Here is a 22933-nt window from a genome sequence, read left to right as displayed (position 1 = left end):
TAATGTGAAATTGCGGAGCACCAAGTTGAGCTGGAGTTGGATACTGATCCAAAAATCTAATGCAGTTAATTGGCCATTAGCACTTAGCTCTTAAGATTTTGGCTGTGGTAGCTGTGAAATGACCCTTGATAATTAGATAGCCTAGTTATTATATTATCTAAATCATATTTGTTCACATTTTTGCTGAACCAAATCCACTGTATGTTGGTATAAATAGGTTAGTTCCAATTGTCCAGCTTTCAAATACATAATATGCCTCAATAAATACATCATTTCCTGATAATCTCCCGGTATAGAAAATAAATAATTAAAATCCCACTTGCTTTAAATAAGAAGTTTAATTTAAACCTATGAAGCATGTTCCTATTGTTTGTGAACAATATAAGTTAGTGGGTGTTAGTGCTCCGTTTTTGAGAGGCTACAGTAACCAACTGTGCACGCACAATATTCAGTATGGAATGCTAATCTGTAGGCTGAGTTAGGTGGGTAGAGACCATTTTCAAAGTGTGGCTCCTTGATGTTTTAATCTCAATGAAAAGCTAAAAAAAAAAATAATAAAAAAAAAAAGGAGTGTCGCTACAATAAACTTGACACATGAACAAGTCTCTGGAACTTGGATGCTGCTCCCATAAAAACAAAGTGTCTTTTGTATGGTAGCAGACAGTCTCCATAGAGGCAGCCTGCTGTGTGTGTGGGCCACTAGGCCATTTGAATGTGATGAGTGGGCTGTCGACATAGAGCAGAGGGGTTGGGCTGGGCAAGGCCCAGGAGGATGGACAAAGGCAGTGACTGTGCAAAAAACACAATGCTCTCTCACTCGTAGCTGTGTTTCATAATGCAAGATAATAGAAGTTTGAAAAGGTTGATTTTAATAATCATATGTTTCCTTAATATATCTACAGAAATCCATCGCAATGAGATTAAGTCATAATGCAGACTGCAGTGATTCACAGACAGACACTGACAGACCACACCCTCCTATAGCCGGCATCCTAAAGACTGGCTCTGTGCTGTATATGGCTGTCAGCTAACAGAAATACAATCTCAAACAGTCTGTAGGCTGTATATATCTCTGAATCAGTTCACAAACACAGAAAGACTGAACTTGTATTTTTTTCAAGGAAGATCTCTACTGAACAGCAGCCTGACAAAAGGATAATATCTATCATTTCCTTTTATCATATTATACTCAGGAAATGAGCTTCATGAATGTTTTGGTAGTGTTACTGAATAGAAACAGATTTTTATGTGACCAGCTCAGGGGCTGCAGTGTACACAGATTTAGCTTTAGCTAGTATGCTATTTAATCAATTGTATTTACATTTTCATATCGTAGTAGTCTTTATTAAAAGCAGTGGAGAAAAATGTATTTGGCCACAATTTTCTTTAAAAAAAAATAAAATTTGTCTCCAGCGTGATTGAAAATCTTCTGGGTATTATCTGCAGGGCTGTCACTCTTAATAAGCAAATCATCTTTATTTGGTTCATCTCTATAAATACAATGTACTTCCAATCTAATGAAACCATTTACGCCATATGGCATCTTAAAAACAAAATAAACTACAAGAAGAGCTGACTGAACCACCAAATGTCTAATCCATTAAATCTTTCCTGATGTCAGAGGATGATCAACTGTTGGGAAACTCTAATGGCCCCTTCATACTGACAGCCTACTGAGCAGGCTCTGCTAGAAAAGCATGATCCCACACAGCCACTGCCCAGTGCCATTAACTGTTGTATGTGTCTAAGAAACCATGTCTTTAACTCACTCCTCAAGTTTACAGCCTTTTGTAAAGCCTGCATTGAATTTCAGCTCGACCCAAAGCAATTCCTCCATCAAATGTACTATTAACTCTAATACCTAATTAGTGTGGCATTCTTACAGCCAGAGCAATAACAACTACACAAATGTTCCCAGTCAATGGTGATTTTTATGCTTAGTCGCCAAAAATCCTGAACCTTTCTTTCAAATACAGTTCAGAACTTACAGCATTTCCTGGATCTTGAAATTTGTCAATTTAGCAGTCAAGCAGCTGGAGTTCACAAAAGGTCACACTGGCACTCACTCACTACAATGAAGCATGTAAAGCTTTTTCCTCCAGTTCTTATCTTTTCTCTGGAACTGACAGCTAACATTCACTCAGAGGTGTTTGATGACTTTGGAAGTAAGCCAAATTTCCACAGTTAAATATAAAAACGATCCAATCGTAAATTGATTTGGTGAGAGAAAGACAATTCTGTTTCCTACTTTATAGCTGGCCCACTGGCGGTTCTGTTTACTGGTCTGTTTGGTTGTGTTTGAATGGTTACTGTTGATGATTTTGTTACAAAAATGTCCCCCTTTGATTCACATCACATGGAGAGACGCTTGGGGCTCTGGGTGATCCCATCAACTGCAAATAAAACTAAAGTAACGATAGAAACAGGGATTTTTCCAGCACTTAGCCAGCGCCCTATAGAAAAATGTCTAGGCTGTGGAGAAGCAAACAAACTTTTTATGGAAACAGTAAATACAACCTCCTAACTTATGCAAACAATAACTTCTACAAACTAAGATCTAAATTTCTGAAGCTTTCTTCTCACATAAAATTATATTTTATTAGATTTTTGTAAATCTTAACGTGTAAATTGTCATCATCTCGCTCGTCACTCTTTACCATTCTCAGACACAAGCAGTCCACAACTTATAAAGAAATTAGGAAATGATAATGTGTATTACTATAGCCTGCTGCCTCTCTCCTTAACTGACCTCTTGTTATTAAATATTGATAAATTCAATAGCTTCAACAGTAAAAGCTGGAATGTTTTTTTCCTGCCATGAGGAGAGCGATGGAAACAAAGCTGATGGAAACAGCCCACCGGCTGATCTCAAGATTCTACCAAGATCACTCAATAGCCACATTTTTCTGTGCAGAATATTGATAAGAAAAGAAAATGACACAAAATTTAGCCAGCTTTACATATAAGAAAGAATTGTGACAACACACGACAAATAAAAATTATTAGCATTATTGTGAGGCTACAACACGTCCATAAACTTTGAAATTTGCTGGTAAAATTATCAAGAAAATGCCTTACCCTTCTTTGATAAGTTCATTGTTCATGCAACAACTGCCGGGGAGTCAAATATCTCCCAAAAATCAGTATATAACGTGGAAAAACTAATCACAAAATGGCAGTTAGTGATAGGAGAAAACACGAAAAATAAGTAAGCTCATTGTGTGCCACAGCTCCTCTGCCTAAAGACAACAACTACAGATTCCTAATGATGCTACATCATATGATCCCATTAGAGTCCAGTCAGGGTGTTTAAGCCTTACACCACAGCTGACTGGCCCTGCTGGCTACAATACTCAACAGCTGAGAGAACACGCTCACGGCAAAGCGTTCAATACAATAGTGCACAGTATATGCCATTTATTGTTTTACTTTGGGTCCTTGTGTGGAGAGGAAACGCAGGAGTTAAAAACCGCTGGTGTCAGGTTGAATTCAGCCAACAGATCTCCACAGGCCTGGCCTCAGAGTGCATTTGTATGATTTTGTCATCGAGCCTAAGCTGTCAAAGAGACACTGAATAGCATAGACCTCTTGTGTGTGATGGATTTGCTTTAATTAATTAGATAAACCCAAAAGGAGCAGCTACATGAAGTGGCATGAGCTACTGATATGAGCTAACGCCTCACCCTGCTATGTCATTGTCCTCTCTGCCTTGAGACACCACATAGGTCACCTAAGCAATATTCAGTCAATGATACTCATATGGGTGATCACCCTAAAAATATACAAATAGATCATTTACAATGTGAAAGTATGATTTACTAAAAAAAACAAAACAAAAAAAAAACAACAAACCCAGACCTTTCAATTTGACAAAAATCGATGTAGACACTGTTGTCATCTGGCTTGAAATGTTTTTCCAGACATATTCCGAGCTAAATATTTCCATATAACAGCTAAACAAGAGAAATAATCCTCTAATCTAATGATCAACTGAGATCATAAAAAAGCTCATAATAAAGCATTTGTTTTGGCTACTAAAAATCAGCCTTAATGTGATGTCATGCAGGAAATATTCCCACTTTTCCACAGCAGGGATAAAGACACTAAGACCAGCCAGTCACCAGAGGGGGGGCAGGCTGACATGTAGTGAACTGTCAAGCAGCAATCAGGCAATTTCTTCAACGTCCCAAAGCCTAAACAACATCCGATCAGCATTGATCCTACCTTTGTATTTTTCCAAAACATCCTCATACGCTTGGAGGTATTCCTGTTCGTCCGAGAGCACATTAGCCTGCGTTGCGTACTGAGCCATAACCCGGGCTCCACAAACTGGACATTCACCAGCGGCGGACAGGGGCACAGCGCGCGCGCGTGTGTGTGTGCGTGTATGTATGTGTGTGTGTGTTTGTAAGCATGTGTATGTGCTGAGGATTCAAGAGTGATCGGCGCTGTTGTTGCACTAAAGGAAACGCCCTACATCCCTCCCTTGTCTGCGGTCTGTCCAATAGGCGACGCTTCCTCTCCAGATTGATAGGAAGGTCTGCCGGACGTGCCGCGCTGCAAAAAATGTCTGTCTTAACAAGTCCATTGATCCTATACTGAGTCTTAAATGTTATTAGAATAACATTTAAATCCCATTTTCTTAACATAAGAGGCTAAATCTCCCCAGGTTTAACCCAATTCACACCAGTAGATTAAAAAATATGTCACAACCAGCCTGAATGAATTATTCATTTTTTACAGCGCGTAAAATAAACGCTTTTCCTTTCCAGGCGTCTCTGTACCGGTTCGTAATGTGGACCACGTTCCTGTCCATTGTTGTCCACCTGCCAAACAACTCTGTCAGATTTAAAAGACTACTGTTTGAAATGATGTCTGTGTCTTCGCTGGTAATGGCCTATCAGCTGTCACTAATGTCACCCAGATTCCCCTAAGGTGCAAGCTTACGGTCGAAAACTTCGCCCACAGCAGTCCCTATATCCACATCTGCTGGACAGGGCTTTTACAACGTCAAATAGAGTCAAAGTATCATTATAAAATACTATTGTGCTGTTAAACTTTAGTGCTCCAAGTATGTTATCAAGTGTGAAACCAACAAGAGTCCTTGTCAGAAGGCTTGATGTTATTTCTTCTGTCTGAATCCACCGACCTGACTTTTCTGACTATCAACTTTCTGGGCACATACGATGCGTCCTCGTATGCTTATAGCATATAAAAATAAAAATGATACATTAAAATGGGTCTTTAAGATACTGATTTGATCAAAGGTAACGCAGAATGTGGCTCAAAGAGATAATAAAGAGCTGCTTTTTAAAATTACACTACATATCCGATAACCCTATGGTTAATTTTAAGGCATCATATCCAGAATAAGAACAGACCAAAATACCATCACATGTACCACGAATCCACGTCACTACAGCCCCTGTTTAGGACCTCAAATAAAACTGGGGATACCAAGAAAAGGTTCACCTTAACAAGTCGCTATAAGCTCATGTAGTCCACCGTATAGCCTATTGCAGCTCATTCGATCATTGTTTTCCTCGTTACAGTACATTACTATCTGATAACTGGACAACAAGGAGGCTGCCCCTCACCTGCGATCCTGAGCACGGCTCTCTCTGCCGGATCCAGCACGGATCCTCCCTGGATTTTCCTCTTGGACCGCTCATGTCTGGGCAGGTTCCAGGGTAAAGTGTCCCCGGGTGCAGGTGATGCCGACCCAGATTTAACACTGTAATCATCCTCGTCTGAGAAATCCGCCGAGGAAGACATGGAGCCGTGCAGGGAAGGGTTCCCCGAACTGGAGCTCTGTGAGACAAAAGAAAACGGGGGTAAAGAAAAGGAACAATGCTTGTCTTGGTTTCACAGAGAACACAGCACAGGAACAACACGCACGAATCACATTATTTCTGGTCAAAGTGCGTAATGTGAGCGCACGTTAGGTGTGAGGACGCTCCGTGACACGAGCCACCAGCTCGTAATAATCCATAACAATAAAAGATTGAGCCAAATAAAGGCAATGTGAAATCAATAGTATCTGGCTCCCCCGCCAGGTCAACAATAAGACTTACCACTGTATACATCGAGACCTGTCAGCTGGAAGAAAAAAAAACAACAATCCTATTTGCTCGTTATTAGCTTCCACCCTTTAATCACACATTTCGTGCGTCAATATCAAAGGGTGCCACGCCCTTTGAGGGATGCTCAGGCCACGAGTTCGTCTCCTTATCTGAGCATTAAAGATGCGAGGTGATGTCAGATCTCCAGAGGGCTGAAGGGATGGGTACGCTGTGTGCTGTCGAGGCAGAGCTGGACCGTGATGGGAGAGCAGACTGCATGCGTCTCCGCGTCATACCCGGTAGCCAACAACAGCAGCTCCAACAGCGACGGCGGTGTTAGAGCGCCATCCCTGCACAAAGGTGCCGTGGGGCTACAAATACATCAAAAGCGGGGGTAATAAGAGGACAAGAGCTACCACGGTTTCTCATGGCAGGGACTTCACAACAGATGCACATTAGATCCACAGAGAGTTAACCTGCTGAGGGGACTCTGGACACAGTTACATAACTGCCTACACTGTGGATGGGGTGTTAACCAGAGGGTACAGTGAAAGCATTCATATACGTTGAGCTAATTACCTGAGAGGGTACATGGGTGCGCACAAAAAAGGGTTGCACTTGGTTTAAGTAGGTACATTTAAACCCGGTCAAGCCTATTTAACCAGTAAAATATAATCAAAAAACTCTTTATGCCATTAAATGAATGCTTTGGGGATGTTATCTCTGATGTGTTGTCTTTTGTAGACTTTTAATTCTAACTAGAACTGCGAATAACACAGTCGCTCGGAGAGAAAAGGGCTTTGTGTTGCAATTTCCTGCTGCACCCTGACACACCTGAGATTGAGCAACGGAACAAATGCAAGTAAAAACATCCTGATGGAGAAGGAGAGGGGTGGGGCGTAAAATACCTGTATGATGACACTTAATTTGCTTAATGATAAAACTATGTAAAGGGGAAACGGACTGCTATGATCCTGAAGACTTGCAGTCAAGTTTGTCTGGATGTTATTACTTCCTGAAGGTAAACCTGGAGCTACTGCATGAGATGTAAATGAGGAGGATAAACTTGCAAGCTTCTGACAGTATTTCTACAGGGGCACAGAAAATAATTTCTATTTTTAAATAGCAGTAGTAGTGAGAATCTGTTCGCAGTGCTGGGGTCAGTGTCAGTCTGCAGAGCTGATAAAAGCAACACGCTGGTAATATTAGCAGCCTTTTCATCATTGCATCACTTTTCATCAGGATAAAACTCAGTGCTGAAAAGGCAGCTTAGTGTTGCAGTTTTTAGCATTTTTGCTTTCTGCTTATTCATAATTCCTACCACTAAAGAGGGGAAAAAAACTACATGATTCGAGGAAAGTTAATGCTCATTATTGTGAAATAATTATTAGTTGGGCTGCTATAGGAATAAGTGTATGCTCTCGAGTCAGTTTTTCACTTTCTTTCATATATGGAGCATGTACAGGGATAAGATTAGAGGCCCTCCCCTATCACTTAATACAAGGCTTATCCTCTCCATTAGGGAAGTACAAAATTCTTTGTTAATACCTAATATTCTTCGCTGAGGAGCTGTTGCTGTTAAAAAAATACACATAAGGACATGACTGTCACCTATTTGACTCTTTGTGGGTAACATTAGAAAATACAGTGGCTACAGGGTATCCATCAGTGAAATATACTGATTTTGATGAAACCCTGATAGAATACTTTAAATTGCCTATTCGCCTAATGTGCAGTTCCTATTCAATAAAAATAAAAGAGGAGCGCATGCATTTGCCCATCATGTGGGCAATGAGCTCAAATCTTCACAAGTGTGAAGCCAAATGCTTTTATCTTTCCATTTTAGTGTTGCGCACTCTTTGAATAGAATATGTGAAGTCATCAGTAGTTCCCTTACACTGATCAAGGTCATTTAAAGAGATCAGCAGTTAACAACACACAAAATATGGTTTCACCAAGACAAGGCAAACATTCTGGATCATTCATTTTGTACAGGCTACACATGCAAATATATCATGAATGATGCATGGTGGGCCGATCTAGGCCTGCACTCGAGCTCTCATGATTCCATAAATGATAGCCGGCTCTGATCAAGTTGATATGTATGTTGTTTGCTGACAATGGCAGTGAGAAAAAGCACAAAACTGTTTGTGTCTGTTATCTAGAGTATTGCAACACAACTAATGGAAGCAGGGAGACGCGACAACGTCACACAGATCAATAGGTTCCTAAGTTCAAACATCATTGTCATGTCACGTCTTGTACTGAATTAGAATTTGCTACAGCAGTCACAGCTATAGCCCTTTGCTATAGGGATACAAGCTGTGTAGGATATTTAATATTCTGGATACAATAAATGACATTCAAAATCAGACACATTCAAAAACACCCACAGCCCAACAAACCAAAGGGGTCCAATGTGGTTATGCCTTATGTTCCCATAATTACACATTTCCAGCTGAGGCCCTGTGTTTCTTCAGCTGTTGCCGTATGTTCCCTTCCAGGAAAAAAATGGATCAATATATGGGTCAGGTGTTACTATCTCTCTCCTTACCTTACTTTATTAACTGCACTATCTGAAACTGATAAAAGTCTTGAAGGATGGTGAGCACACTCAGTACAGCTAATTCACAGGGTAACATAAAGATGCAGAAATAAAAAGCCAAAAGCCTAAATCTGTGGTGAGTTAACAAATAGCTGAGCTGTTGATCCATACAAGGATACATATTATGTTCTCATGCCAACATGGTAAATTGTTAGCAGACTTAGAATGTATTAGAGAGGACACGTACCAGCATGTCAACTAAGACGATTACTAAGGCGAAATTAACAGATATCATAGAATCTATTAAAATGGAGGATTATCATATGAAATTTAAACTGGAAATCAGTCAAATCAGTCAAGAGAGCTGATACAATAACATATGTTTGTCATAGGTTTGTGGCCAACTAGTGTGAATGATGCATAGATCAATGATTTATAAATGAGTTAAATGCTCTGTGATCTGTTAATGCAATATATTCATCACATCTTTTTAAACGCAGGGCTGCAACCCCTTTAGAAATTGCATGCTAATGTAAAAACACTAGAGCATTGAGGCCCAATTTGAATATATAACTTTTTATTAGTCAAATGTATGGTTTAATTTGGTGATCAACAAATATTTCTTTTAACGCAAAACTTGTGGCCTATTTATCTTTTTTAAGAGTATTATTTAAAGCAAAATTAGATTACCTATTGGAGACATGTTAAAGTGTTCATGCTAAGTTAGCTAAGAAGCTCCCTTTAAAGGTCCCTTGAAATGACTGAGATTTTTTTCTATTTTCTTTTGTGTTAAACCTGCAGGTTTCATATGTTTGAAGAGACTGACTATGATTAAAAGTGAACATGCTTTTTTATCCATATTTGTCATATTATGATCAATAACAATAATGAACAATACACACAGTGATACAAGGTAACAACACAATAACAAAAAAATTATATAATTTCATAGGACCTATAAATGACCATCCTTCAAGAGCAGGGTTTACACCCTGTAGACAAACACTTGCCCTGTGTCCTTGAGCAAGGTACTGAATCCTTACCAGGCACACTGATGTCCCTGTGGAGGAAAGCAAGCAAAAGATAGTGTCAGTATTAATCATGGTTTCAGTTAAGGGGGTACCTACAGGTTTGCGTGTGGGGGTGACTTGTACAGACTGGTAAAATTCTGGCAGGACTCTCTTCTTCACTTTGCGTTTTCTTAGATTCGATGATGAATCGGGTTCACTCTCAGGAATCTCGACCAGGTTGGGCTTTTCCTCTGTTACTCTAGCATGTATGCTCCTTCTTGCGTGACGTGGACTGTGCCTGAAGCCCTGGGAAACATGAACAACTGTCAAGCTGGCAACAGATTAGACTTTCAGCAGACTTAACAAGAGAAATAAAAAGGGATCATAATATGAATAACAATTGTGATGAGATTCAGGTTTCTTAGGCCGGGGAAGCACTGTGAGAAAGATGATACAGCAACTCCAGTAACTACAGGAGAAGGAAAAGCAAATTTTTCAAAGTAAATTTTTATCTATCACTTCTTTTTGAAACCCTCTCTGAGTTTCTCTTTAAGAGCTGTTTATTGTTGGACTTAATATGAAGGTAATGATCAGGGAGACTGTTCTTCATCATTAAGGTCCTGCTGTTGTGTCCTTGAACATGATACTGAATCCCTACCAGCTACAGTACTGAACCAGTAGGAATTCAGTGTCCTGTGGTTCAATAACATAACCTGCAAAGGAAGGCAAGCTTATGAAGCTTCTGCTTTTGGAACTTCAACACCAGGAGAATCACAAAAAAAAAGTTTTATTTTTAGGTGTATTAAGTGCAAATGTAATCTATAGCAATAAAACTGATGGCACTAATGGGTTTTCTAAAGGTTTATTGAGATGTGCTACAATTACATTTCACCAACCCTTTTCTAGTTTTAGGTTTAATGAAATTACAGACAAATCCTTTCCATGCCAGGAAGATCAATTACTGAAACACTGGAATTATGCCCACTAAGACAGGTTTTAACATAATATAATTTTAAGATGCCAGTTTGGCCGCTGTGGTTGTTTTAAACTGTTTTCATGCATTTTGATAGACTTATGGGTTTTAAAATTCCGTAGTTTTATTTTGAAAGCAAAGTGTTTAAAACGGAAACAGATCGACTGAAGCTCTACTTGACGCATTTAGGCATCAAACATGATGGCAAATATACCTTATGTATCATAAAATAGAGCGTGTTTCAATCGGTTTACTTACACCTCAGTTTTAATCTGTTTCTGAAAATACACTGTAAAGAGTTCCAACCCTGCTTAATGAATGAAACCGCAAAATCACCTACATTATTTATTGATAGCACATGCGCATTGCGCACATCATGGTCCTTAAAATAGTCATGCAATTCTGTAAAAGTCCAAAGAAACAGGCTTTTGGGCGAAGCATTTCTCATATTACACTTGACAGGCTCATAAGGCATATAAGGCTTTTACACATTTTACACAACTCCTGATTTCTCCGAGATGTTAGATATTACAGACGACTGACTCAAACCCATAATGAAAAAAGTTCATCCTACCTCTGATCGAAAATGATGTGCTCGGAGGCCAACTACAGGACAGATAACAGATGTTAGAATGAGATGTTATGATCGAACATTTACCATAAAGTAGGAATATGACATGGCAGATATCAACTACAAACATGTATTTAATTAACAATAATTCGAGATATTCTGGGTTACAAAGTAATACCCCTCTGCCTTTACACTTCTTAACGCCTACGTGAATATGGGTTTGTTTTCTCCTACAGCCCACACTGCAGATACGGGCAGACTTTGCTAGAACGGTTAAAACACCATGAATACATACAGAACATGCAGGTTACAGACACGAGCTGTCAGGATGAGGAGATGCGGCTGGCCTGCGCTACTCACCGCGGCTCTTGCTGCGTCCGGAGAGCACAGATTTTATTGGATGTTTTCCATTGCGAAGCCTGCGATGCCAGCAGCAGAAAAACAAAATTGTCGCTATAGTCCCGAGCAAAAGTAACAATAATAGCAGCACACATTGAATACTGTACGGCCTTAACAGCACCAAAAACGCCGCAGCAATCATCATAAAACGAGATGTAGGACAGATCCCGCAGCCTCAGACAGCTGGCTCCTCTCCTGCCCTTATATCGCTGAAAGCTCAAGATGAGAATAAGGACACTGACTGACACACGTGAAGCATCGCAGAGCAAACCGTGGAAAGCGCATAGGTTCAAAGTAGACAGCCCACACTATTGATATCATTATTGTGAGGTACAATGCATGACTCAGCAGAGACGCAAGTTTTATTTATTTATTTTTTACAGGGGCAGGGAGAGTCAGCAGAATCATCTGAGCATCGCAGTAATCTGCTGCAGAGTCTGCTGCCCAAAAGGATAATGCTGTAATAACAATAAGACTAATATAGACCTACAGTATGTGTCTGTGAAGCTCAGTAATCCAGTGAGATAGTTTATAGGGGACATATTTTGCATTTTTATCATAATTATATAGGCTACCTACAATGTTACTAAAATACATTATTATTGGTAATACATGTCTGTCTGATATAGTTTACTCTGAGTGTATTTTGCTGTATAGGGTTAGCATCCCTGTGAAATGTACCCTGTTGTACTGAAATGAGCCAGATGCTATGCACAGACACTTTCAGGATGAGGGAGAAAAACAGAAACCAACTCCAGTCATAATCCAGCATGGGTTATGTAATTTTTTGGATGAACTGACATCATTTAGGGCGTTTTCTCTTCAGTCAGATGAAAGACTCAGGTAAGCAAAGTGTGAGGGGAGAAGAAAATAGTTTTATTTGCAAATTTTAAAAGGGCCATTCTGAGCCCAACAAAAAGCCCGGATGCTGACCTTATTAGTATCTACAGTAACGTGTTTCCATAATATGCAACAGCCATAGTGTTTGTGCATGTCAAGATGTGTCCATATATGCGATAAACCGATATAAACAACACTGCACGTGTCAATATATATTTTACACAATGAAATAATATATAATTGGTACCATACATATAAATTATTGCAATGTCTGTTTATGGTTATTCTTATATGCCATTTGTTGACTTATGTAGCATTATTAGGAATAATGAATGTATGTCATTCCTATAAACTACATTTGCATACAAGCAGTTACAAAATATGAATGATTCTGTATGTCCGCATATGTGTACATGTGGTAAAAGTGGTATATAGTATTCTATATATGACAACATAGTAGGATATGTTCAGTTTGTCTTGTATGTTAATATATATGCCCATAAAATAAATTTGCCTCAAGGGGCTTTACAATCTGTACAGCATACCACCCCCTCTATCCTTAGACCCTCAAGTGGTGAATGGTGGTCAGTTTTGAGTATGTCAACATGTGTTCTTATTTGCAACAAATTTACACATTTTATTGTACAAGTCTTCTGTTTATGTAAGAGATGTACAGTAGTCATATTTATTGTAATACATGTAAATATATAAGCTTGCATAAATGCTATTATCATTTGCTTACTCACATGTTCATAAGAAACTAGCATTGCTTCTTTTAGGGGTCCTGGTTTGAATCCTAGTCATTTCTGTGTTCTGAGTTGTTCCTCCATAGTTCACACGAGTTTCGGCACATAGTCCAAGAAGATTATGAAACATAATTAAAGAGGCTTGGATCGGATACTGCTAATTACTCACAGGCATTCATGTTTTGTTTAAGGTGTATAGTTACAACATAAACGTTATACCCGCATTATCACAATGGATTTATGTACAAACATTAAAACTTTTGTGCACATACAGATATTACTCCAGCATGGCCACACATTTTATTGTAAGGTTACATACAGTACACTGTAAATATCAGTGTATGTGATCATCATATCAGTGTCAACAGACGTTATGCATGCATATGTTGTTCATGTATGTGCTTTCTAATGTATACATTAGCCCCCACACCCCCCTGTGCACGCTACTGCTGCTACTTATTTATCATTACATAGCAATTCAGCAATTTTCGGTCTGAGAACTTGTATAATCAATTTTATCAAGTGAACGGTGGCGATTAGGTACAACCTTAGTATAGCTATTCATCCGAGTGGGAGAACCAAAATATTGACTGAGTTATGACCTAGACACACACACACACACACACACACACACACACTCATAAAAAAAATGTTGCAATGTTTATGTAGTTTTCATTTACTTGTATTTGTATTTTTAACTGCAGGTCAATATTTTTATTATTATGATTATTACTATATTATCTTACTTATCTGTATATATTCTAATAGCAATTTTTTTCTGTTTCTGTTTTTATTTCAGACTTGCTTTGGCAATATTTACATCTGTTTCCCTTGCCAATAAAGCTCAATTGAATTGAATTGATAGTTGGCGACAGCTTCACACTTCGGTCCAGACAAGATAAAAACAGACGGGCGGAGTTTGTTCTCACGTTTGTTCTGTTTCAACAACCAGTAACCCCGTCCGTACGGCACACTCCGCGTGGAAAAGGAGCGCTTCAGTTACACGTGACGTTGCAGCCCAGGCTAGCTGCTTTTACTTTGATTTGGGATGTTAGCTAGCTTACCACTCTGTCAACTGAGGAGTCAGCAGAATAAGCAGTAGGTAATGTGATATTCAGCGTCATTCATTGATTGATTTCAACCATATTTGATTAACGCCAACCCAAGTCTAACTTTAGCGTGTTTACCTTACGTTAGTGAAGTGGGGTAAAGCCGTTGCAACCGCAAACGTCACGCCCCAAACGACAGCTAACGTTAGCTTAACCAGAGCCCGGGTGTTCGGGACTGTCCTGGATTGCCTTCATAGTGAAGCACCCATTTCAAGATTTCGCAGCTAATAAAGTTTCTGAACAGACGACGGTTGATAACACAAACCCACTAGAAGGCAGGTGAACTTCTCAGCGACAGATTAGGATACTTCACGTCAATGTCAAGTGTGTCTAAAGTTGCAGAAATACGATTTACATCGATGAAGTGCAGTTATATGCCTTTTAACGTTAACAATTCCACTGTGGCGCGTAACTTCCTCTTCGCTTGTCGGGTTGGTGCTGGTCAGCAGCTCGGCGCTCAGTGCTGCCAGTGGTGGCCGAGAGCTATATTGCAACAACATCGCGTTTTGAGAGCTTAGACAGTTGCAATTTAGGTTCCACCCATCAGTGGCAGCACAAAAGAGACGCACCCGGGCGAGGAGGAAATTATGCCCCATGTTGGATTTTACATGGGTTATAATGAGTTTAATGGAACTGACCTGCATTACACCGGATTAAGTCGTGTCTTTGTTACTTTACGCAAGCCTCACATCGGCGCGAAGTCTCCTGAACGGTTCCTGAGTATAATAACTGCCCTCCGATGGATTTTAAAACATTTTAACATTCGTCCTTTGAGCAACCTTACCTTACGAATATTAGCAACATATGAGAACTATACTTGGGTATCTAGTTGACCCAGTGCTGATGTTAAATCAAAGTGTGGCTAAATCTCATGCAACTGAACGATATCAATGCATTTTCGTTCAGTTGTTCATGATTAGCTAAACCATAAATTAACTGTTATAAAACGTTGACGGATTTTGTCCTAATTTTGACTGATCCCGAGTCAGCAGGCCCAGCGCTAAAGTTGCAGTACTGTTATTAACAACTGTTATGTTGTTACTGACACTTGTCTGGCTGCCTTATCTTGACTAGTACACATCCCCTCACCCACATGCATGTTTAAAGTTAGGGCTGCAGCTTCAAAAAGTTACATTAGTTTGTTTTTCCTCAGATAAATGTCTTCTCCAATTCAAGCAGATGAGGATGAGGTGGAAGAAGAAGTGGAGTTTGTATCAGTAAGTCATGTGTACGCTTTATCTATTAAAAACAATCAATGGGTTCAAAGGATAAGATAATCAATTGCAGTTGCTTACTTTCTGTCTGTCTGTTGACATTGACTGGACTAATTGTGCAATAACATCTTGATCTAGCCAAATAATCAGACTGAATTGCTATTTTACTTCATTCATAAATATATCATATTTAATTCCCTGGACAATAAAAGCTGCTGCTCCATAAACCAGACATAGATCACCTCTGTTTTCATGGGCATGTTAAGATTAATAAACCACCTTTTTACATTGTACAGTGTTTGCAGACCTCTTTGAGTCTTAAAAATTAGCTGTGTTTTATAACATTAAATGACATGGTGTCTTGTACTTGCTTCAGGAGGGCTCTCTCAGACCAGTATTGGATTGTATTGATCTGCTGAGTGATAGTGAGGATGAGGGATGTTCATCGTTGGTAGGCACGGTGAGTGGCTAAATAGAACCCTTTTTTATTAGATAGTGTGAATACCTGTCTACAGTTTTCTGAAATTTTTGTGCCTTTTTTATTCTCCTGTAGCTTGAAGATAAAATCACCGGCCATAAGGCGCGTGTTACATCTACGCTGGACAGACTTGCACACCAGGTGGCTCTGGAGAAAAAGGAAAGAGCAGATAAATGTAGAGCGTTCAAGGTACGGTGGCTTCAAAATAAACTGAGCTGCTATTATTTGTTGCTTGTTAGACTGTAGTTAAGCTATTACATTTTTGGAGGTGTCAATCACACCGTTGTCTTCAGTTGGTTTCTTCATCTTGCATTGAAAAGCAAAAAGACACGCTCAACTTGTATGTAATCAGTACTGAGATAACTGTGTTCTACTAGTATTTCCATCCAAACATTCACATTTATCCAGCGCAACATCTACACTGGCAAAGGAACGCCTTATGCATTTACCTTGAGTCAAAATGATATGATCACCTTACAACTGCTAAAATAGACTTGTGCGATATTATCAATACATACAGTAGTTTTTTATTTATTAACTACTCTGCAAAAGCTGTTTGTGTCCTTAGCAAAGGAAAGTCCAGTCTGTTGCTTTAGTGCTGGCAAAACCTCATTAACAACTGTATAACCAGCCGTTATTTGTATTTTTTTCATTTAAAGGGTAAATGTAACTTAAAATGCTCAGTAGAAATGTTCTTTGTGTGTTCTGTTGGTATATGGGGTCATGTAAGGCCAGTTATAGCAGTAACAGTGCCACCCTGTGGGCAGATTGGATAGAAAACAAATAACTGCGGCAATCTACAGTACAAGAATGATCAGTGGTGTATTCACTCCGTACGGCATTATACTGTTTGTCACTTAGAGAACATACATTAAACACTGTCTGTCGGCTTCCTCTGACCTCGATCTATCTGTCATCAAGTGTAAAAAATATGGCAGAATATGTTCTGTTGTTGTTAATCGATTTTTGTGTCTTTCTCAGGAGAAACAAATCTTACAAAAAGCTCGTGGACAGCAGGAGCTGGCTTTTAGTTCTACAAATGGAATAAATCAGGAAGCAAAGCGCTGTGTAGACATGTGGTTAAAGATGCCAGGTACATTTTTAAGCTGGATGAGAAATCTGTTACACAATCATTGACATTGTCACAGTGACATTGAGTTGATTCAAGCCAATAGAACAGCTTTAAAGGCATTTTTCTGTCATGTGCTGTTTTTATATTTTTACCAGTGCACTATTTTGTGCTGCTGCAATAATCCACTGATTAAAATGTAATTTTGTTTTAAGAGATATAGGCATGCAAATGAGACAGTGCTCTTTTACAATGCTACTACGTGTTGGAGAAGATGTGTCAGTTGACTGACTGTGCATCTTATTATACTGTACCTTTGTGTTTTATTTAGGTCCTCAACCTGGAGTGATCAGTGCTGGTTTTGGAAGAAGACACCGACCTGCTTCTTTCCCCAGAAATAGTTCAACTAGACACACTTGTCCAGTGATTAACTGTGGCCGAGTTTATGACAATGCGTCCCTCCTCGATGGGCACTTAAAAAGGTAATCCTTTTCTGTTCATTTCAGTGTAGCTGTAATACCTTTTGAACCATTTTCCTGAGTACAAATATGGCATATTTAGTAATAAAATATCTTGTGTGTAGGTTTGATCACTCGCCTTGTGACCCAACCATCAATCTCAAAGGAAGTCCATCTGAGCTTTTTGCCTGTGCTGCCTGTGGTCAACATTTTCAAACTAAAGAAGCATGGAGGAAGCATCTTGAGTCTAAGGTTTATGCACTTTTCTGACTGTGTCATTGACTTATTCTATTAGTTTTTAAAAGTAGTGGTTAATAACTATTGATCTACAGTAGCATAATAATTCTTTTGAAAAGAAACATTTTTTTAATTATGTTGTTTTGATTACTAGTTGTCCTCATCTACTGCTGATGGTCACAGCATCACTCAGACCTATCAGCGGATTGTGTGTTTTGCCTGTCCTGCCTGCTACGTCCTCTTCAACCTCCGAGATGAGTGTCTTCAGCACATGTCAGCCAAAAACCACTTCACAGAGTCACTTGCCATGAATGGTAAGTTGTATTTTTATTATCTACACATCTTTATTGAAACCTCACATATCCAAATCCCCAAAATAAATGGGCATGGGGAAGTGAAAATATAGTTATTAAGCAGTAAAATTGAACAACTTTCTATTTCATCTGTGCAATTGTAGTGATAAATGTGTGAATAAAGAATAAAGAATATAGTTTAGAATAATATAGAATAAAGTTTAGAATAATATACAATAAAGTTTTGTATACATGCGATTGTGTCCCTAAAGGATTTGTATATGCAAATTTCCAGTGCACGCTAGATGAGCGAAATCTTCTAAATGACTTGGTTGTCTTTTTTTGGCTTATTTTACATTTCTTAAAGAAAGTGCTCAGGAGGTATTATATGAGGAAGACTACATGTACCATTTACTTTTCTCTTCTTGTTAAAGACACCAGAGGAAGAGCACTGCCAGTTCCTGTCCCACAATACGTGAAGAATCGTCTCATCGCTCTGTGCAAGGATGTAACGTTTAATGTCCGATGCTCTTTATGCCACAAAGTACTGATCTCACATCAGGCAGCTCAAGCTCACTTTAAGTAAGTTTTATTGTGATTTATTGAGTACAACGTGTCATTTCTCCTTTCCTTTGTTCTTATTGTTCTTTTTTATTTATTTATTTATTTTTTTTAGTGTGTACTGCAGACAGGGCTGTGCAGTGGCCAAGGCTGATAAAACAATAGTGCAGGTAATGAAACAGCTGCAAGTGCGAGGGCAGTGCTCCCTCTGCTGCAAAATCTTCCTCAGCCAAGCTGAAATTGAGAGACACAAAGAATCGACCCAGCATGATGTGGAGGTCAACCAAACGATGGAGAAAGCAGTCCTTCAGTACTGCAGGTTTAGTGAAATTCAACACACACAGAGGGCTAGAGAGGCACAGGGGAGAAGACAGTCCACCGGCCTTGAAACGCCTTTTCAAAAAAGAAACAAGAAGAGGAGCGATTGTGAAGAATTTCCAGCCAAACGGCAGAGACTAAGCGCGAGCGTGAATGCCAGCACTAGCAGAAACTCAGCAACAGCATGGTGCTGCGAGTGTGGTCTGCAGTTCTCAGAGGAGGCTGCAGCCAATAATCATCTCTTGGCTGTGAACCAAATTTTCCATCAGTGCGGCGTGTGTGGCAAACTCATGGGAGAGTCCTCAATTACCCGCCTGCATATGAGTCGCTTTCACGGGGGAGCTCATCTCTCCAACTTCCTCTTCTACTGCCGCAAATGCAACGTGGAAATGCCTCGGTATGAAGACATCCTGTCACATGTGTCAGAAGCTCACAGCGGACACACCTACTTCACTGAACAAGAAGTTGCGGAGGAGCTCGCCACGATCATTGATGACAAGCCGTCCACCAGCAAAGAGGTCACCCTACATTCATCCTCCACAAAAACCGCAGTCCGGCATGACACAGTAGAGACATCTTCTTCAAAAGCAGAGCAGGCGTGGATGTGCAGGATGTGCGAGGACATCTTTGACTCGGAAGCGGACGTCCACCAACACTGCAATGACGTGAGCAGTCACAGCTATCAGAGATTCATCTGTGGACACTGCCCTCAGAAGTTCTTTAAAGAGTCCACTGTACGTAGACATTGTATGAATGAGCACGACGGGCAGATAAAGAGCTCCCACTTCTGCGGTCTCTGCGACAGCATGCAGTTTGAATCTGAGGGCGAGTTCTTGGAGCACTACAAGAGTCTCCACAGTAAGGACTACTACTGTATGGATGATGTTGAAGTTGTTCAGCCTACTGTTGCTGAAAGCTCCAGTCAGCCTACATGCCCATGCATGGGCTCAGAAAAGAGCAAAGAGGACATGAAAGCTACATATACACAATGCATGAGGGATCTGGCCACTGAAGGAAAATGTCAGTATGTGTGCGCTCCTTGTGGCATATCTGTGCCTTCCTATGCACAGATGAAGACTCACGTCCACACAAAACACGCAGCTTTGAACCTGGACAAGACCTTTGACGTAGAATGCAAAGCTTGCCAGGAAAGGTTTATGGATGTACCGAGTTTCCATAAACACTATCATTCCCGACACTGTACACTGGAACCTTGCGTGAGCTCCAGGACCTGCAGAAGAGACATGAAAGCAGAACCCACCACTGTAAAAATAGTCAATGCTGTGGAGATCAAACCAGACACCAATGGTAAATCAGTTCAACTTGTTGACATTCATTATCTACGTTTGCGTGCAGCTTTTAATTCTGTTTTTATATTGTCATTTCAGAGATTGAAGATGAGACACTGGTGAAGTTTTTCAACATGGATCAGGTCAACAAAGAGAGTGAAGCACATGAAAGTAGGCAATAAACAATACACAACCACTGTGTAACTCACGCCACATAGAAAAATAGATAGGCAAGCAAATGCAGAGTGTACATATATACTGGAGCTATATTACATCCCATTTTAGTGCTTGTGTTTTGATCAACTTTGTTTTTTCCAAAGCTACCATGTCATTTCATCAAAGAGGAATCTGGCTCAACAATTGATAAAATTTAAGACTATGCATACTGTATTAGATCTGCAAGTTGAAAGTTATGAAATGTCTTACATATGCAGTATATACATGTATATAACGTCTTATTGTTTTATTGGGATTATTTAATGTGTTGTCTTACAGATGAATCAGAGGAGGAGATGAACCATTCACCGTCTTTCAGTGCAGAAGAAGCAAGGGAGTCAGCAGGTTTGTGTTTATGTGGCTGAGCATGTAATCCTTGTTTCCCCTGAGAAAAGTTTATAACTCATTGCAGCCTTAGGCTGCGACTGAATTGTGGAGATCACAAATTTATTCCAGTAGCTTTAAATCCTCTGCTACATTCTTCTCTGTTTTGCTGAGTCTACTGTATGTCCCTTTTGTATACTTTTTACTGACAGTGAAATATTACACAGTGATGCAAATTTACAGGAATGTTTATTCTGATAAACAGTCCTTCATAACAACTGTTCAGTTTTCCATAAAAGCAAAATATTTGATACAGATACAATTAAATTCAACTAAGATCCAATACATATTGAGTGCTTGTCAAGCTTGCCCTCCAGGTGATAGGCCAAGTTACAGTTGTCAGGCAGAAACTAAAAACAATGGGCCTCATGCATGAATCGTACGTAAGCACAGATTTGATCTTAAAATGTGCGTGCAAACAATTTAAGAACTTTTGTGGTATTCATCAGTATTTGCTTCCCACTTAACACCACAGTGTGCTGCTCAGCAGACCCAGATAAAAGGGGATTTTAATGCCATTGCTGGACTAGCCTAGCCAATACAATTTGAGGAATCAACTGTACTTGTGCGCGCATCAAGGCACCATCTCCAAATCCGTTCCCCTTCCTCAGTAGAAAATAATTCCATTCAAAAAATGTGATTCACAGAATCACATCTTGAATGCGGTGGCCCGCTGGCTGCAGGGGGGAGGGCACACAACCTGGCTGTGGTAGGCCGCTGTCCACTGGAAAATCAGACTGCACCCCCGATAGAGAAACCTCTCCATTGTACTCATCCATGTCTGTTGTTTTGACAGTTTTCTGGGCCCCTCCTGTGGCTGTAATAGTACGCCTGGCAGCAGACAGTCGTTTTTTGGCATCCATTTTCTGAGAGTTCGCTCTTCTGCACATACAGTATTAATTGCACTGGTGCCATGCTTTGCACTTTTCTGCTCCCACTTGAAAATAAGATTTTCTTTCTTAACTAAACTTCATTAAGTAAAGTTTCTTTCTCTGCAGAAGAAAAGTGTTTTGTTTTTTTATAGCTGCCCTTAGGTGGTATTTTCTTTTTCTTTCATTTCTTTTGTCTGCGTTTACCGTTACCTGTCAAATATCAGTGGCTTGTTGGCTTGTGGTTTGCAGACGGCACTTAAGTCTGCTGAAAAATAAGAAAACATTCATGCATGAGGCCCAATGAGTTGTGTGTTTGCAGTGACAACATATACATGACTGTGGGAGCTGTATCAGGATAGAAATGTAACAACTCAAGATGTTAGTGTTATTGATAATGTTACTAAAGTGTTTTATTTGGTCATGCTGTAACTTGGATCCTTATATTCTGCTTTTCTTTTCTTTTACAGAGTTGGAAGAAGCTCTTAAAAGAAGTCTTCTGGAGTTTTAAGGACATGAAAAGATTTGTTTTTTTTTTCGTTTGGACACAATGTTTATCAGACATTATAATGACATGTTTTGTAGCAGGTATTTGTGATCTGAATATATTAAATAAATGTTAGTTGCTATTTTACTTTTTCTGTTTTTAATCATTTTATAAATCTATCCATTTATAATTATATGATAAAATCAATGTAAGGCATTCCCATCACAGGGAACCACACAGACCATACTGTGGTTGGCAGATCCCATTTTGTGGACGTTCGGGTTGTGGCTGTAGATTTATGCACAGTCCTCTGTTATGAAGACTCAACCCTTCGGTGTGTCGACACACGTGCTATAGATGGCATCGATGACACTGCAAAATGCCGTAGCTGAACTTGTGACCACAGTGCAGTAACTGCATCTCCAATTGCCATCTCTGGTTTCATTGCAGACTTGAAATCCAGTGTATTGTATGCACCGTAAGGAGTAGGGCCACCCTTTGTATGTAGAAAAGTTTGTCTTTCCTGAAGTGCTGTCATGTACGTAGGTCCTGATCTTTACATTAGTGTCCTTATGTTGTCTTCAAAATCATTAGTGGGTGACTGACAGATTCCTTTCAAAGTGGATTCACACTGCAAGTTGGCATTCAGATGTGTTTTGTGCTGCTGCCTTTGTAACTGGGATCTATGTATTTCGATAGCTTTTTTGCTATTTTGTTCTACTATTAGGCACTTGTCCACTGCATAATTTGAGATTCTTGTAAATCTGATTAGAGGTCAATCAGGTAATGGAGAAAACTGTCCTAT

The 22933-nt window shown here is 39.6% G+C and overlaps 2 protein-coding genes across 24 annotated transcripts in view; one reads left to right on the top strand and one right to left on the bottom strand.

Moving 5' to 3' along the window:
- The window catches only part of dst (dystonin), a 104165-nt gene extending 92329 nt beyond the window's left edge, over positions 1-11836 (bottom strand). For 12 of the 22 annotated variants that reach the window (XM_044212958.1, XM_044212962.1, XM_044212963.1 and 9 more), the window contains exons 1-4: positions 11522-11806; positions 11165-11196; positions 9735-9923; positions 5598-5811 (exon numbers count right to left, since the gene is read on the bottom strand). In XM_044212958.1, coding sequence (XP_044068893.1) covers positions 5598-5811; positions 9735-9923; positions 11165-11196; positions 11522-11705 — 619 coding nt within the window. In that variant the 5' untranslated portion in view covers positions 11706-11806. Of the gene's footprint in view, positions 1-4224; positions 4421-5597; positions 5812-6074; positions 6547-9734; positions 9924-11164; positions 11197-11521 lie in introns of those variants that run through there. The other 10 variants (XM_044212956.1, XM_044212961.1, XM_044212964.1 and 7 more) reach the window with 5 other exon arrangements.
- A 2231-nt stretch (positions 11837-14067) lies between these two features.
- znf451 (zinc finger protein 451) lies at positions 14068-22275 on the top strand. 2 transcript variants are annotated; one of them, XM_044214072.1, is made up of 13 exons: positions 14068-14244; positions 15409-15472; positions 15846-15929; positions 16023-16136; positions 16929-17040; positions 17348-17498; positions 17600-17726; positions 17866-18025; positions 18439-18586; positions 18681-20191; positions 20272-20343; positions 20668-20733; positions 22112-22275. In XM_044214072.1, the coding sequence occupies exons 2-13, from the start codon at positions 15413-15415 to the stop codon at positions 22150-22152; spliced, it is 2646 nt and encodes an 881-aa protein (XP_044070007.1). In that variant the 5' UTR covers positions 14068-14244; positions 15409-15412; the 3' UTR covers positions 22153-22275. The 2 variants fall into 2 exon arrangements, with proteins under 2 accessions (XP_044070007.1, XP_044070006.1); XM_044214071.1 differs by having other exon boundaries at positions 14068-14248.
- Positions 22276-22933: the final 658 nt, after the last annotated feature.

The sequence above is a fragment of the Siniperca chuatsi genome, linkage group LG11 (assembly GCF_020085105.1).
Source record: "Siniperca chuatsi isolate FFG_IHB_CAS linkage group LG11, ASM2008510v1, whole genome shotgun sequence".
In the NCBI taxonomy this organism is placed as follows: Eukaryota; Metazoa; Chordata; class Actinopteri; order Centrarchiformes; family Sinipercidae; genus Siniperca; species Siniperca chuatsi.
Note: the sequence above shows the minus strand (reverse complement) of the source record. Positions and strands in the feature narration are given on the sequence as shown.